The sequence below is a fragment of the Palaemon carinicauda genome, chromosome 24 (genome assembly GCF_036898095.1).
Source record: "Palaemon carinicauda isolate YSFRI2023 chromosome 24, ASM3689809v2, whole genome shotgun sequence".
Lineage (NCBI taxonomy): Eukaryota > Metazoa > Arthropoda > Malacostraca > Decapoda > Palaemonidae > Palaemon > Palaemon carinicauda.
The window spans coordinates 82,556,185-82,571,184 of NC_090748.1; the positions used below are offsets into that span (position 1 = coordinate 82,556,185).

General features: G+C 35.4%; 1 protein-coding gene across 3 annotated transcripts in view; it reads right to left on the reverse strand.

Annotated features, from left to right (window-relative positions):
* Positions 1 to 15,000, reverse strand: part of cac (cacophony) — a 360,232-nt gene that overhangs the window by 299,243 nt on the left and 45,989 nt on the right. For 2 of the 3 annotated variants that reach the window (XM_068348246.1, XM_068348244.1), the window contains exons 5-7: positions 12,000 to 12,220; positions 10,765 to 10,868; positions 6,724 to 6,839 (exon numbers count right to left, since the gene is read on the reverse strand). In XM_068348246.1, the coding sequence (XP_068204347.1) occupies positions 6,724 to 6,839; positions 10,765 to 10,868; positions 12,000 to 12,220 (441 nt within the window). Of the gene's footprint in view, positions 1 to 6,723; positions 6,840 to 10,057; positions 10,174 to 10,764; positions 10,869 to 11,999; positions 12,221 to 15,000 lie in introns of all 3 variants that reach the window. The other variant, XM_068348245.1, reaches the window with a different exon arrangement.

Genomic DNA, 15,000 nt, shown 5'->3' on the forward strand with positions numbered 1-15,000 from the left:
CTTTACAAATCAGAAAAAATATTCTATGCTGAAAAAACAAAAAATAAGCAGAAGTAATTCATTAATACAAACCCACTATACATTTGCCCACTGAATTTTCCCACACAAACCTTATCAAAATGAAAAAAAGTGTACCAGTCTGACAGGTGAACATGCACATGTATCGTATTGCTTAGTAAGTCAGCTGAACAAAGAGTATTGGCTTATTTTTTAAGTCATACAAATTTAACCACTGGATTGTAAACCAAGGAGAAAGGCCACTTAGTATAAGTTATGAGTTTGCATTACAAATATTTTTAATCTAATTTGTTGAGAATAAACTTAATGAAAAATACAGATCATAATGCCAAATGTCAATTTGAGAGATTGTAAGTTGCCAAACCCCCAAGCTGTAAATATGAAATACTATACAGTACTGTATCTGGCCTCCAGCCATGTGGCCATCACTAAAGACTAAGTTCACAGTGAGGTTTCATTTGAGTCCTATGGTCCAACATTTTTTAGCATGTCAACTCATACCTTTATCATGATATGAATCAAAGAAACAGAAACATTTAGTCTCAAGGCTGTCATAATGAAGAATAAGGGAGAGGAGAGAGAAAGGTAGAAAGAATCCTATCCAAACAGAAGAAACCATTTGCTTCACTGAAACTAGGGATACATCTCCAGCTTTCTAAGTGCCCCATCTTGTTATTAAACGCCATCACAGGCTATGTTAGTTTTACCCTACTGTTTCACACGTTATTAAGATAGCAGTCTTTTTCCATAGGAAAGGGGGCACAAGACTGAGCTGGTGGTATCAATCCTGGTGGAAATGTCCCATAGGTTCAAATCTAAATCCTACCAAGAGGGAACCTAGGCTTGAACTGGCATTTATAGGCTCGAGGGTACACTCAGGCACACTTTTCTATCTTATTTCTCTTCCTCTTGTTTTTAGAATTTGCATCGATTATATATGAAAGATTTATTTTAATGTTGTTACTGTTCTTAAAATATTTTATTTATTTCCTTATTTCCTTTCCTCACTGGGCTATTTTCCCTGTTGGAGCCTTTGGGCTTATAGCATCTTGATTTTCCAACTAGGGTTGTAGCTTAGCAAGTAATAATAATAATATTGTACAGACCTCTTGGAATTGGTCAGAAGAGACTAACCGGAAACCCTTCCTAAAGACTGTATGGTCTTCATAAAAAATGAATGCCAACAACAGAGTCACTTCCTTTAAGCAGGGTCACATCAATGCATCTGAACTTAGAAAGGTAGCATAGTCATTCCAGACAAGAGGTACTGGAGGACCTGAACCATTAAATGATATGTACTACATGTGGCAAGGTATGAGTCCAAGATTAGCCTGCTGAGCCGTAGCGATGCACATAAATGTTGGGAGTAGTGGCACTATGTCTGAAAACTACTCATACCACATTTAACACTAGTAATAATGAACTGATATCAGATAAGATTATTAAATAAAAGCAATTGTTGTTGGGCATCATGATCTCAAGGAAAACATCATTATAAAAAAGTAGCTTAAGAAAATAAATAAGCAATATAATTCTTGAGATGGGTTTCTTGTTTTCCTGTGGATGGAAAAAAGCAAAGTTATGCATTGCATAAAGTACCTGCGAAGGTCCAATATAATTAATATCTTGAGCAAGTTTCTTCAAGGATCGAAATAAAAAAGATGACCAATATTGTAAGATTTGAGTTTTCAAAACGAATCCATCTGCAACTACTAGTGGACAGATTTCCAGCTTCTGTGCAATGAACTTAACTGATGAGGTAGGAAACTCATTAACATAATGCAAAAGAGCAAATGCTAAGAGTAAGACCATCTCCAATGTAAAGTTATCCAAAGAGGTTTTTCTTTTGATTTATATGGTGATTGTGCTGAACTTTTCAGGAAGTTCAACAGGTCTTATATCAGAAGATTAATCATTCTTTTGGTTAGGAGTTCTGGAAATGATACACACATTTTACATTTGAAGAGTGACATTAATTGTTCTTGCCAGAAAACTTTAGGAGGAGTAGTCATTTACATATTCTTTAGTAACTAATAGACCCTTGTTTCCCATCAGATCAAACAATAATTCTTCTGTTGGAAGTATTATTATATATCAGAAAACCAAAGATAAAGAATATCCACCTTCACTTGCGAAAGTGGGTAGAAAAGGGCTTTCTCGACACTTTTTTTGAGGATCCTAATGTCCTACTTGTTGGCGGTTCGGTGGTCTGCGGCTGCTTCTTCTTTTGAGGAACTGTACCATAGGACCGGGATGTCAAGGGCCTAAGGAGAAGAGAGTCCTGATTGGATTTCCTCCAGCGTACAGCCCCCAATCAACCTCTTTCAATCTGAGAAGGAAAGCGTCATCTAACATAGTGTTACTGAGTCTCATCACCTCTGCCTGGGGGGACTTGCCAATGAAACCTCTTGACCACCGAGTCTCTTCACTAGAGTATAGCGTTCGCGCACAAGTTGATCACCTGGTGGGCGGGAAACTTGATGGTCCGAGTACCCAACAAAATAAAAGTTTCCATCTACTACCTCGTTTCAGAATCCTTAGAACATTTTTTGGTTCTCACGAGGTGCCCCACGGATCCCAGCCACAGGCCAGCCATGAAGTAGCCTGCATGGCATACGTCGCAACCTTCTCCATGTTTAGGATCTCAGATGTGGAGAAAGTGACTGAAAGCCCACAAAGTCTCTCAAAAGAGACTCCCTACAAGAGTGCCCCTATAGAAGGATCTAGGGGCATGGCCAGAAGAGGCTTGTCCGAGACCTCGTAATATCTCCTCAGTTACACAAACGGCGGCAGAAGGGGGTTTTGAGGACGTGCCTACACAGAAAAAGCTGACAGAGCCTGTGATCTGAGAGAATGCCTTCCTCCGGGCACCAATGAACCCCTTTGACCAGGGCAAAGCTCCACTGGCCTTGAACATCGTTGGGTCTCGTAGACATGGTCAAGGATGGTGTCCTTGCTCTCCTGAGGGGTCATCATAGGGTCAACTAACCCATTGATGGCCATCATGCAGGCCAAAACCTGCAAGAAGGCGTACTCTGACTAAATCTACTCTGCTTCCGAATATTTAGGACTAGCGGCCCTAGGGAGAACGTCATAGGAGCCACTCTAAGAAATCCACGTTTCTTATGATGAAGTAAAACAAGAGAAACTGACATAAGGAAAAATATAGAATATAGCAGGAATCTCAGGACATTGCAACAACTTACAGTAAAAAAAAAAAAAATTGACAGAAACCAGAAACCACTTTTCCTATGCTAATGGCCGTCGTTATCCTTAACGAAGAGGAAACTGGCCAAGTGTTAAGAACAAAGTGTTCACACAATCACCATACTGTCTAATAAGAATAATACTTCTCTAGATAACATTACTATCGATAATACTACGACTTAAATGCTCTGATCATAGAAACGGCATAAGTCTCCTCTGTCTAAAATATCTCAAGACCATTTTTCAATCAATCCTAACACAGAAAGGCTAGTAAACATTTCGGTTAATGTCTAGGAGAGGGCCGCATGAAGATATCAGTGATGTTCAATGTATTTTTACTAGAATGTGTAGGAATGTATGTAAATAGTGGTACACAAGTGAGATAATTTAGTGAAATTCAATAACAGTCAAAATATCGACGATCAAACTCACGCTACTCTTGTCTTCCTCCCAGAATTTTTCTAAGTCTGTTGTTATTGTTGACTGTGTCTTGTTTTTAGCTCAAATGAGCCCTGTAACTACTATAATCCGCACACAAACTAGTCCACTATGACGTCTTACATGTTTGGCCAATCACAGCGCAACAATACATTATCTTACCCAGGCATTTCATTTCGTTCTTAGACATGGAGGCCGTAGCAAGCACGTCATCTCATATTCCACAAGAAGTTGAAATTCCAGCTTCTTGTCCTGACTGTTTCCTAAGTTACGGTGAATTTGTTTTAACTTATTCGGGGAATATTGAAAAACTAGTGGATTTGTGCCAGAGACACAATTTAATTTTACAAAATAAAAATTGTCCACATTGTCATGAAGTGTGTAGGGTAGATTATAAGAAATATAGTTTTAGGCGTGATAAATCTTACATTACAAAAGGACGTAGACGTAAGTGTTGTTCTTATAAAGTGTCTTTGTTCGTGGGTACCTGGTTTTCAAAAGTGAAACTGGACATTGAAACTAATTTGAAATTTATAGTTTTGTGGGTTCAAAATTGGTTTTTGTGGGTTCAAAATTGGTTTTGCTACGAAGTAGCCATTTTTGAATTAAAATTAAATAAAGGTACTTTATGAGATTGGTCGTCATTTTGCAGGGAAGTGGTAACTAATTGGGTATTTCAGCAGAGCAAGGAAATTGGCGGCAACAATTGTATAGTGGAAATTGACGAGTCAAAATTCGGCAAACGGAAATATAACGTTGGCCAAGTAATAGACGGCCAGTGGGTATTTGGTGGTATTTGCCGCAAATCACGAGTTTTTCCTGGTTCCCTTGGAAACCCTGGATCGTGACACCCTGCTCTCGGTGATTAAGGAGAGGATCGAGCCAGGCACAACCATAATTTCTGACTGTTGGAGCATATGACTGTCTGGCAGAGCAAGGTTTGAAGCATTTGACTGTTAACCACAGCCTTCACTTTGTTGATCCCCAGACACAGGCTCATACCAATACTGTGGAGGGGAAGTGGCGGGACGTGAAGAATTTAGTGCCTAAATTTGGTAGGAGAAAACAACACTTCGTCGGGTACCTGGCCACTTCCTACTTTAAGTTGCATGTCAGGGAACCTTCGCAACGGCTTCAAGTTTTCCTCAAAGCAGCAGCACATCTTTATCAACCAAAAGTTTAAGGTAAGCTTCATTAATTTATAGAGTACATTATAATGATGGTAGTATAACGATGTATACAGCAGTACCATCACTTTGGATTTGGTTTGATGGATGTGTTAGGTAGTGGCCTAAAGGGGGGGGTGCGGGGGAGCGGCCCCCCACTAGGCCTAGGTAGAGGTACAGGGCCCTAGGTTAGGTTAGGTAGTTGTACTATTAGGTTCGGTAGTGCCAAAAAATCACTGTGGCCTTAAGGTGGGTGTCGCAGGGGGCTCCCGCTAGGCCTAGATAGGGGTACAGGGCCCTAGGTTAAGTAGTTATATTAGGTTCGGTAGTGCCCCGAAAATAACTTTTCTCCTCCTCCCCACACCCAAAAACCCCGCTTCCCACTGGGGTCCCCCATAATTGTAGTAGTAGCTTTATGCTTACATTTTGTGTGTAAGAGTAAGTCTTAGTTTCTTTTTTATTCATTTCCTCATGTTTCTATGCAATGTGCAACACCAATCTGGTCATTTTTAGTCATTTTTCGTCGTTAACACTTGAAAAACGGGTACGGCCTTCTCCTGGACATTTACCAAAATTTCTTTCCAATCCTTTCTCTTGGTAGCGCCAAGAGATGAGGAAATGGACCTGGCATCAATTCATGATGAGTTTGCAAGACAACATATTTAAAAAGGGGGAAGAGCTGACACATACAGAAAGAACCCACAGTTCTGTTTCCTGTCTTTCATAAAACCTTAGCATTACATTATTTCTTTGATTCCGTGCTAAAAAACGCATGAAAAGATAGAAAATCATACATAATAAATTCTAATGAGTCAACGTTAAACACTTAGGGAAACTAGCTCATCCTTATGTAACACTTGGAGGATTCTCAGCCTGCAAAGCTTTGAAGAGTTACAGGATGACACGAATTTCCACTTTAAATAGCCTTCATTGACCAGATTACAGACTACACTCAAGTATATTTGTCCCTCATCAAGACACTTTTACTGCAGTATTCTTGGTGACTGGAAATTCAAATACGAATATTTTCCAAGAATTGCCTCTACGTTTATTGGAAACCAGCACACGATGGAACTTTGAGGAATAAGTTTTTCCAAGAATGAAATGTAATATGGAGTACTGCTTCTCTGTGGTCCATCTTTAACACTACAGTTCAAAAGGATTCACTGAGAATCCAAAGAGTCCCAATTGCACCACAAAAACTGCATTCTGGGAAAATTAGCCTTGGCTCAACAAACCAGGTCAAATAAAAACCTAACTGCATCACAAGAAGTATTTTAGATTTAAAAGAAGAAACCAAACTTGTTCTATCTATGGTTAATCACCAAAGCACCCACACTTTGACATACTGTATACCAATGTAAAATTAACACACTTTAGCATTATCATCTTGTTACAAAGTCATTCTACATTAGAAAAACTAAGTGACTAAAAACAATTATGAAATTGAAATGGGTCTTCAAAAAATACGTATTAACAACACAAAATGAGGGTACATCCAATCAGCATGCATGAAAAAAAATTCCTTAATGAATTGATTAAAGAGTACCTAGGGATTATTATAATATGAAAGTATTTAAAAACAAACAATGTGTGAAATATTCCGAATTGTTAGAAATCGGAAAAAATAATCTTGCATCTAAAAAATTCACTGGCTATCAAAGAATTAATTTGAAAAGTGTCAACAATCATACAAAAATAAAAATATATAGAAGCTCTTATAAATTTAAATATCAATTACATATAAATAAGGTGACATGAAAGATGCAACATGACAAAATTATATAATAGGCACTAATTCTACAAATTCTCATTTGATAACACATGTGCTGGAATAACACACAAACACACGCAAGTCACATATAATTCCAAAAGATTTCAGTTCACCACCTACCTGCTTTACATATCCACTCCACATAGCCATTCAATTCTCTTTCTAACTGTTGCTGTCTTCTAAGTTTTAAAAATTCTTGTCTATTCTCTACTCTTTCTCTTTCCTTAGCAAATTCACTGCAAGCAAGAGAACATACAAGGTAAGATCATCATACGTTCTATTTGCAAGGCTGCCAAGCAAGGTATCCCATAATAACCGCAAGGCTTTCACAACAGTAGCTGCTACTTGAGACATTTCGAAATATAATACAAGAGAGGGAAAGTCTCCATGTGAATGATGGTCAAGTTTAGGGAGACAGGGTTCTAGTAATTAATCATTAATGGGTGTTTATGACAAAGTAGTTTTCAGCTGGTTTTAAAATGTATCAAGGGACAACAACTATTCTATGATGAAGAATATATATATGAATTATATATATATATATATATATATATATATATATATATATATATATATATATATATATATATATATATATATATATATATATATATATATATATATATATATATATATATATATATATATATATATATATATATATATATATATATATATATATATTGTTAAAAATCGTTCACCATGTCAACTAAATATGATGTTTAATATACATTCAAATTAATTTGAAGGTTCATAAAGAATGTTTTTATGGAATGAATTTCAATTAGTCACTAAGACTAAAGCCTGCCTGACACTTGCGCGCATTTTTGCCACGCACTGGCACGCATTGATGCGCGCCGGTGCGTGCCACGAATGCGCGCAAGTGTCAGGCAGGCTTAACGGATATAAGGGTGTTTTCTTGTAAAAATTACATCAAAACTCCGGTTATATTTTGCATGACTGGGGCCACTATAATACAAGGGATCTACAGCTATTTTGAACTAAAATGAGAACTTAAAATCAACGAAAAAAAATATTGTGTAAAGATTTCTTGTTAACGACTGTCTATTTTGTTTGCAATTCAATATATTTTTGTTAGTCGTGGTAAAAAAAATCCCTTCTATATGAAAGTCTATTCTGTTTTTCTATTTGTTCTTGTCCTAATAATCTACTTCAGTTGAGCTTTTTTTTAAAATAATGTTTGATTATCTTTTCAGCTGGAGAGAGTTTATCGCTAATAATGGAAGCCTAGAAGCAACCACTATAGTAAGTCACACACTTTCGACAATACTGATCTGTAATTTTGGTTTGTTCAGATCTGTAATTGCTTTCTTTCTTTTAAAATTCAGTCATGAAGTTCTCACTCTACAACTTGATTATTTTAAGTATTTTCCTTGTTTCCTCCATACTTGGTCAAATTATTTATAACGGTAACTATTTTATTAGCCTCTATTCATTATATTATTTCTTTATTTCTTGTAATAAGAGCACATTAAGTTTCACTCTCAAAAATGGCCAAGAGACATAATGCTTATGAGAACTAAATCACTAATTTCTTGTATCCCAAAAAGTTTGTAAGTTTGAATATTTTCCTGCAATATTTTTTTTGTAATCTAATATTTAACCATCACCTTTAGGATTACTTTTTTGAGCACTGAAGACTTAAGCTATATTCAGGCTTTTTTAACTCACATATTATATATATACTGTATATATATATAATATATATATATATATATATATATATATATATATATATATATATATATATATATACAGTAAATATACATACTGTAAATATATATATATATATATATATATATATATATATATATATATATATATATATATATATATATATATATATACTGTAAATATATATATATATATATATATATATATATATATATATATATATATATATATATATATACTGTAAATATATATATATATATATATATATATATATATATATATATATATATATATATATATATATATATATATATATATATATATATATATATATATATTGTCAAATTAGACATGAAAGAGAGGTGAGCCTAAACCTACTTATAAACAATAATGTATGCACATTGTATACAATTAACTAGCTCCAAGGCATATTCTTCATTCATTAGAAGCGGAATACATTAATAGTCTGAAGGTACTGCCTGTTGTGAATAATTATATTCCAATTAAAAACCTGAAAATAACCACCATTCAACATTTTTTTTTTTTTTGTGACAGTCTAATGTTTAGAAAAACCATGTATACATTTATGTACATTGGGAAGGTATAATATTTATTCACCTATGTATTGAACACTGCATAATCATATATAGATAAGGATATAGTAATGCATAATAAAAGATGAATATAATACACTGATTAATATACATAAACATTATGGTGGATAATGTGGGAGGGTGGGCTGTGGCACCCTAGCAGTACCAGCTGAACTCGGTTGAGTCCCTTGTTAGGCTGGAGGAACGTAGAGTGTAGAGGTCCCCTTTTTGTTTTGTTTCTTTTGTTGATGTCGGCTACCCCCCAAAATTGGGGGAAGTGCCTTGGTATATGTATGTATGTAAACATTAATCTTAGTTTTCTATTTTTGGGGGGGAGAGAGAGTTTTCACATATTAACTTACCACATGACCCAATTTTTGGGGAACTACATATGCCAATTCAAGGCAGTAATTACCAGTACTTTCCTAAATATAGATTTCAAAACTAAGGATGGTACTGTATAGCAGCAAGGATCCCAAGGGCATGGCTGTTTTAACTACCTCACTAATGCATAAAATATCAATTAGAGTACTGTTATATATTACAAAATCATCTAGCCATAAAAACATACTACTCAATAAAACAAATTGTGCCAAATCTTGTAATTTGTGATTCAACTCTGCTTAGAAAATAAACATCACTTGTGATACTGCGTAAGTGGAAACTTAAGCACCTCAAGTTTCCAGTAACTCAGGGTAATTCATTACCCAATATAGTTTCTTGGGGTACAGTGAAATAAAGTAATCTGAAGATTACAAAAGCATGTGAAGGGTATAATTACAGCTTTCTCTTAAGCTGAAATTTTCAGTCTTTCTCTTGAGTAGTATTCAACTAAAGTCCATTTCTTTTAGCGATGCATATTTGCACCGACTCACAGCGGTGCCTTCTTAGCCCGGAAAGTTTCCTGATCGCTGATTGGTTGGACAAGATAATTCTAACCAATCAGCGATCAGGAAACTTTTCCGAGCTAAAAGAGCACCGTTGCGAGTCGGTGCAAATATGCATCGCTAAAAGAAATGGATTTTTTTTTTTTATATATAGAAACAAGCTATATGTACAATACTTGATACCCTATTACAATGCTATATATTATTACTTACAGGATTTGATTTTATTATTTTACTAGGAATATTTACTTGACATCTGTCATTTAAGTGGTAGAATACCTGCTTTACATATCCAGTCAAAATAACCCGTAAATGCCTCTGTGAAATTCCTTCGTATCCTTACTTTTCTGTAATGCTCTCTCCTCTCAACACGCTTTCTTTCATTGGAAAATTCTCTGGAAATGTAAATATCAATGGCAGCCTTAATCTAATCTATTACAGGCCATCTTCCTTTCATCTTCTTAACGGAGGATATTCATATAAGACTTTATATCCAAATAGGACTTACTGTAACCCTCGTCAGTACAGTACAGGAAGCTTGGAAGGACTTAAATTCAGTGTCAGTGAATAAGAAAAAAAATATACTTTTGTAACTACTCGTATGTCTCTTAATGAAAAAAATAATATAATTACATTTTCCTACTTAACTGAAAACGTTCTTTTAAAATAATGTGTTTTGTTATATTATTTGTGAAAATTAGGTACATTAAATACAGTGATGAAGAAAAATATAGTTTTCATTTTAAGATTAATAAGCAACAAAACTATAATTAATCAAAATAATCAACAGAACTGATGAAAGGTACTCTAAAAGACAACATTGTCTAGTCTTCTTGAACTGATATAACTCGGAATTAGGAACGAAAACAAATTCCATGTTTCACTCATTGATAAGAAGCCTAAATCCTAACAGGAGGAAATTATACGATGTAAAGATAAGAAAAATGCATATGGATAAAAAAACATGGAATGTCAAAAGCACTTACCCAGAAAGAACACCAAGAACTAGGTTGAGCATGAAAAACGACCCCAAGACAATAAGGGGTACAAAGTAAAGAAAGTTGAAACTGGAACCCTGCGCATCATTTGTCTGAAAATAAAAAAAGAAAAAGTATTTAAATGTGCGTGTATGTATGTATATATATATGTGTGTGTGTGTATATATATTATGTATACATATATATTATATATATAGATATATATAATATATATACATACACACATATATAAATATATATATATATATATATATATATATATATATATATATATATATATATATATATATATATATATATATATATATATATATATATATATATATATATATATATATATATATATATATATATATATATATATATTAGGCAAGCAACAACACCAAACAGATAAGTAAGAGTTAAGTTTAGATCATATAAATTCACTCTCTAATGATCATCTAGTTTTATATCAGTCATATTTGCATATCTTGTTAAAGAAATCGAAGAATCTGCAATATTCCAGGTAAACTATAAGAGTCAAAGGTGAATAATGAAATATTTTCATATTAAGAGCGAAGAAAAATTAAAAAAAGATAATTATGCGCTAGTTATCAAAAATAAAAACAGCGCTTCATTCGTCTACTTTCGTCTATATCAGACCGTGTGTTGTTTGCCATTAAAATTCAAAACGAAAGTCTTTGGAACGTCCTAAATACTCTTACTTATACAGTGATTATAATAAATTGTGTCAATGACATCAACAAACAATACTGTGCTGATGAGTCTCGCCAACAAAAGCAAAAAGAAACGAACGAAAAACAATGAAAATTACTTGTTCCTTAAAAATGTCTCTACAAAAAGAAGTGGTTCTAATTCTAAGGCCGGGATACACTAGCGACTCTGTGGCGCCACAAAGCCACAGCATCGTGAGGCGAGGATGTGGTCTCCTATAGATTTCCATTGTTTTCAAAGCCACGCCACGCCTGTGGCGGGGATGAGCGACAGAGAGCCACAGTCGCTTGCCACAGTCGCTAGTTTGCGCGGCTAAACTTGAAAACAATGGAAACCTATGGGAGACCACATCCCCGGCACATGATGCTGTGGCTTTGTGGCGCCACAGAGTCGCTAGTGTGCTCCCGGCCTAACAGTTAGAATAATGAAGAAGCTATCTTAAGAGCAGAGGAAAACATGATTCTAAAATAAAAGATCTAATGTAATGAACACAAAGGATTGAACCTTACCCAATAAAGAATGGCAGTCCAGCCTTCCTGTGTAATACACTGGAACACAGTCAACATAGCGAAGCCTATATTGTCGAAAGATGTGATGCCAAAGTTCGGCCCTTCCCAAAGCTCTAGACAGGTGGATGTGTTTTCATTACAAACATAAGCACCTGAAGGAGCTATGCTGGCATTATCCGTATGACACGGCGTCGCCATCTCGCCTTCAGTAACTATCTGACCTGCAAAGAAAGAAGAAGAAAATTATTACTTTTACTCCATGATCATTCTCAGCCTGATGAAAAGAGCTATATTTTTTGGTACCTTATTACGACAAATTATTGAGTTTGCCTGATTACTGTATCTATAGTCCATTTCTTTTAGCGAGGCAGATTTGCACCGACTCGCAGCGGTGCCCTTTAAGCTCGGAAAAATTTCCTGATCGCTGATTAGTTAGAATTACTTTGTCCAACCAATCAGCGATCAGGACACTTTTCCGAGCTAAAAGGGCACCGCTGCGAGTCGGTGCAAATATGCCTCGCTAGAAGAAATGGACTATAGTATAGTGGAGAGGCCTGAACACCAACTCATGCGGAATTTCTCCTAGTAAAGATCTCCAGGGTTGTATAAATAGGAAAATACAAACTATTTCCAAATTTGTCATTTCTAGTATAGTAGAAATCACTTATAAATTGCACCCCTGTAGAGCTAGAAGTGTATAAATGATGTCCTATTAACTAATATGAAAATAATCATAAGTACAATATGTACTTATAGTAGTAGAAAAATATCTTTAATTACTCAAGTAGATAAGTATATTTACATAACTTGGTGACTACTTTTGTAACCTTAGTAATTTTCCAATAAGTATACTTTTATAAATGAATTAAAAAACTATAAGTATCCATCAACTAACTAAATATAGAAATAATGTTTACAAAAAATTAACCAATAATACAGTTACAAATACAGCTTAAATTTCCCTGATAAGTACCTCATGAAATATAATAAAATATTATTCCGGTGACTCTTCCAGAATTACACGAATGCTGGGATGATTTCAATTACCATTTTAGTACAGAATTTCACAGATATTAAAAAGAATACATTACTTACCCTGCACGAAAACTTCACGAACACAAGACAGACTGAAGTTGTAAAAGAGCAATTGGATTCAAGGCTTGTATGAATTTGAATAGGGTTATTTAAAATTATCAATTTCCAAATAGAAGATATAATTGAAAATAAGAAAGACACTAAGCAGAAAAATATTGCAACCATCGTTAGGGGACTTGTATAAGAGGTTTGGCTGGTGAAATTTCGTACGATCAACTACCTGGTCTGGCCATAGAAGAAACAAGGACCCTAAACCATAACTGGATACCACATAATAAAAACTACCTGGTCTGACCATAGAAGAACGAACAAGGGCACTAAACCATAACTGGATGCCACATAATAGCAACTACCTGGTCTGGCCATAGAAGAAACAAGGACCCTAAACCATAACTGGATACCACATAATAAAAACTACCTGGTCTGACCATAGAAGAACGAACAAGGGCACTAAACCATAACTGGATGCCACATAATAGCAACTACCTGGTCTGGCCATAGAAGAAACAAGGACACTAAACCATAACTGGATACCACATAATAAAAACTACCTGGTCTGACCATAGAAGAACGAACAAGGGCACTAAACCATAACTGGATGCCACATAATAGCAACTACCTGGTCTGGCCATAGAAGAAACAAGGACACTAAACCATAACTGGATACCACATAATAAAAACTACCTGGTCTGACCATAGAAGAACGAACAAGGGCACTAAACCATAACTGGATGCCACATAATAGCAACTACCTGGTCTGACCATAGAAGAAACAAGGACACTAAACCATAACTGGATGCCACATAATAGCAACTACCTGGTCTGGCCATAGAAGAAACAAGGACACTAAACCATAACTGGATGCCACATAATAGCAACTACCTGGTCTGGCCATAGAAGAAACAAGGACCCTAAACCATAACTGGATGCCACATAATAGCAACTACCTGGTCTGGCCATAGAAGAAACAAGGACACTAAACCATAACTGGATGCCACATAATAGCAACTACCTGGTCTGGCCATAGAAGAAACAAGGACACTAAACCATAACTGGATGCCACATAATAGCAACTACCTGGTCTGGCCATAGAAGAAACAAGGACACTAAGCCATAACTGGATGCCACATAATAGCAACTACCTGGTCTGGCCATAGAAGAAACAAGGACACTAAGCCATAACTGGATGCCACATAATAGCAACTACCTGGTCTGGCCATAGAAGAAACAAGGACACTAAACCATAACTGGATACCACATAATAGCAACTACAGTACCTGTTCTGGTCATAGAAGAACGAACAAGGGAACTAAACCATAACTGGATACCAGATAATAGCCAAGCAAGACTTAGAGAAGTTTGAGTGGACGGTAAGCTGAAAAGTTCAACTATCCAAATTGTCACCTAATTAGTCTACTAATCATAGGGATCCAAGAAAGGAGAGCAATCTTTGTTAGAGTTAGATATTTAAAAAAGTTGTGAACTTGTCTAAATTTGGTAGTTGTAAGAAGGGACCACCCTGAGAATATACGGTTTGGGGTCTCAGCCAAGATTTCAACCAAACTAAGAAGAATTTAGGCATAAACATTATAATCAAGTGAGCAAGAAGTATTTACAAACATTCTTTGTCCAGGGATCAGTCCTGTTGCTCTGCCGAATATACAGATGTGCACATCACGCCAAATAGATTACATGTGATCAATCCTTAAAATATTTAAAGTCATCCTAAGATTGCTCGAAAATCCTTAATATTGACGTATTCTCCCTGAAATCCAATGCATTTTACAGGCACCTGTAAACACAGGGGCATCTCTTAGCACTGGTTGTATATGAATCGCAACTAATATTTGAATTTTTACCAAAATAGGGAGACTTCTGCTTTGTCGATTTCTTTGAATAGGCTGCA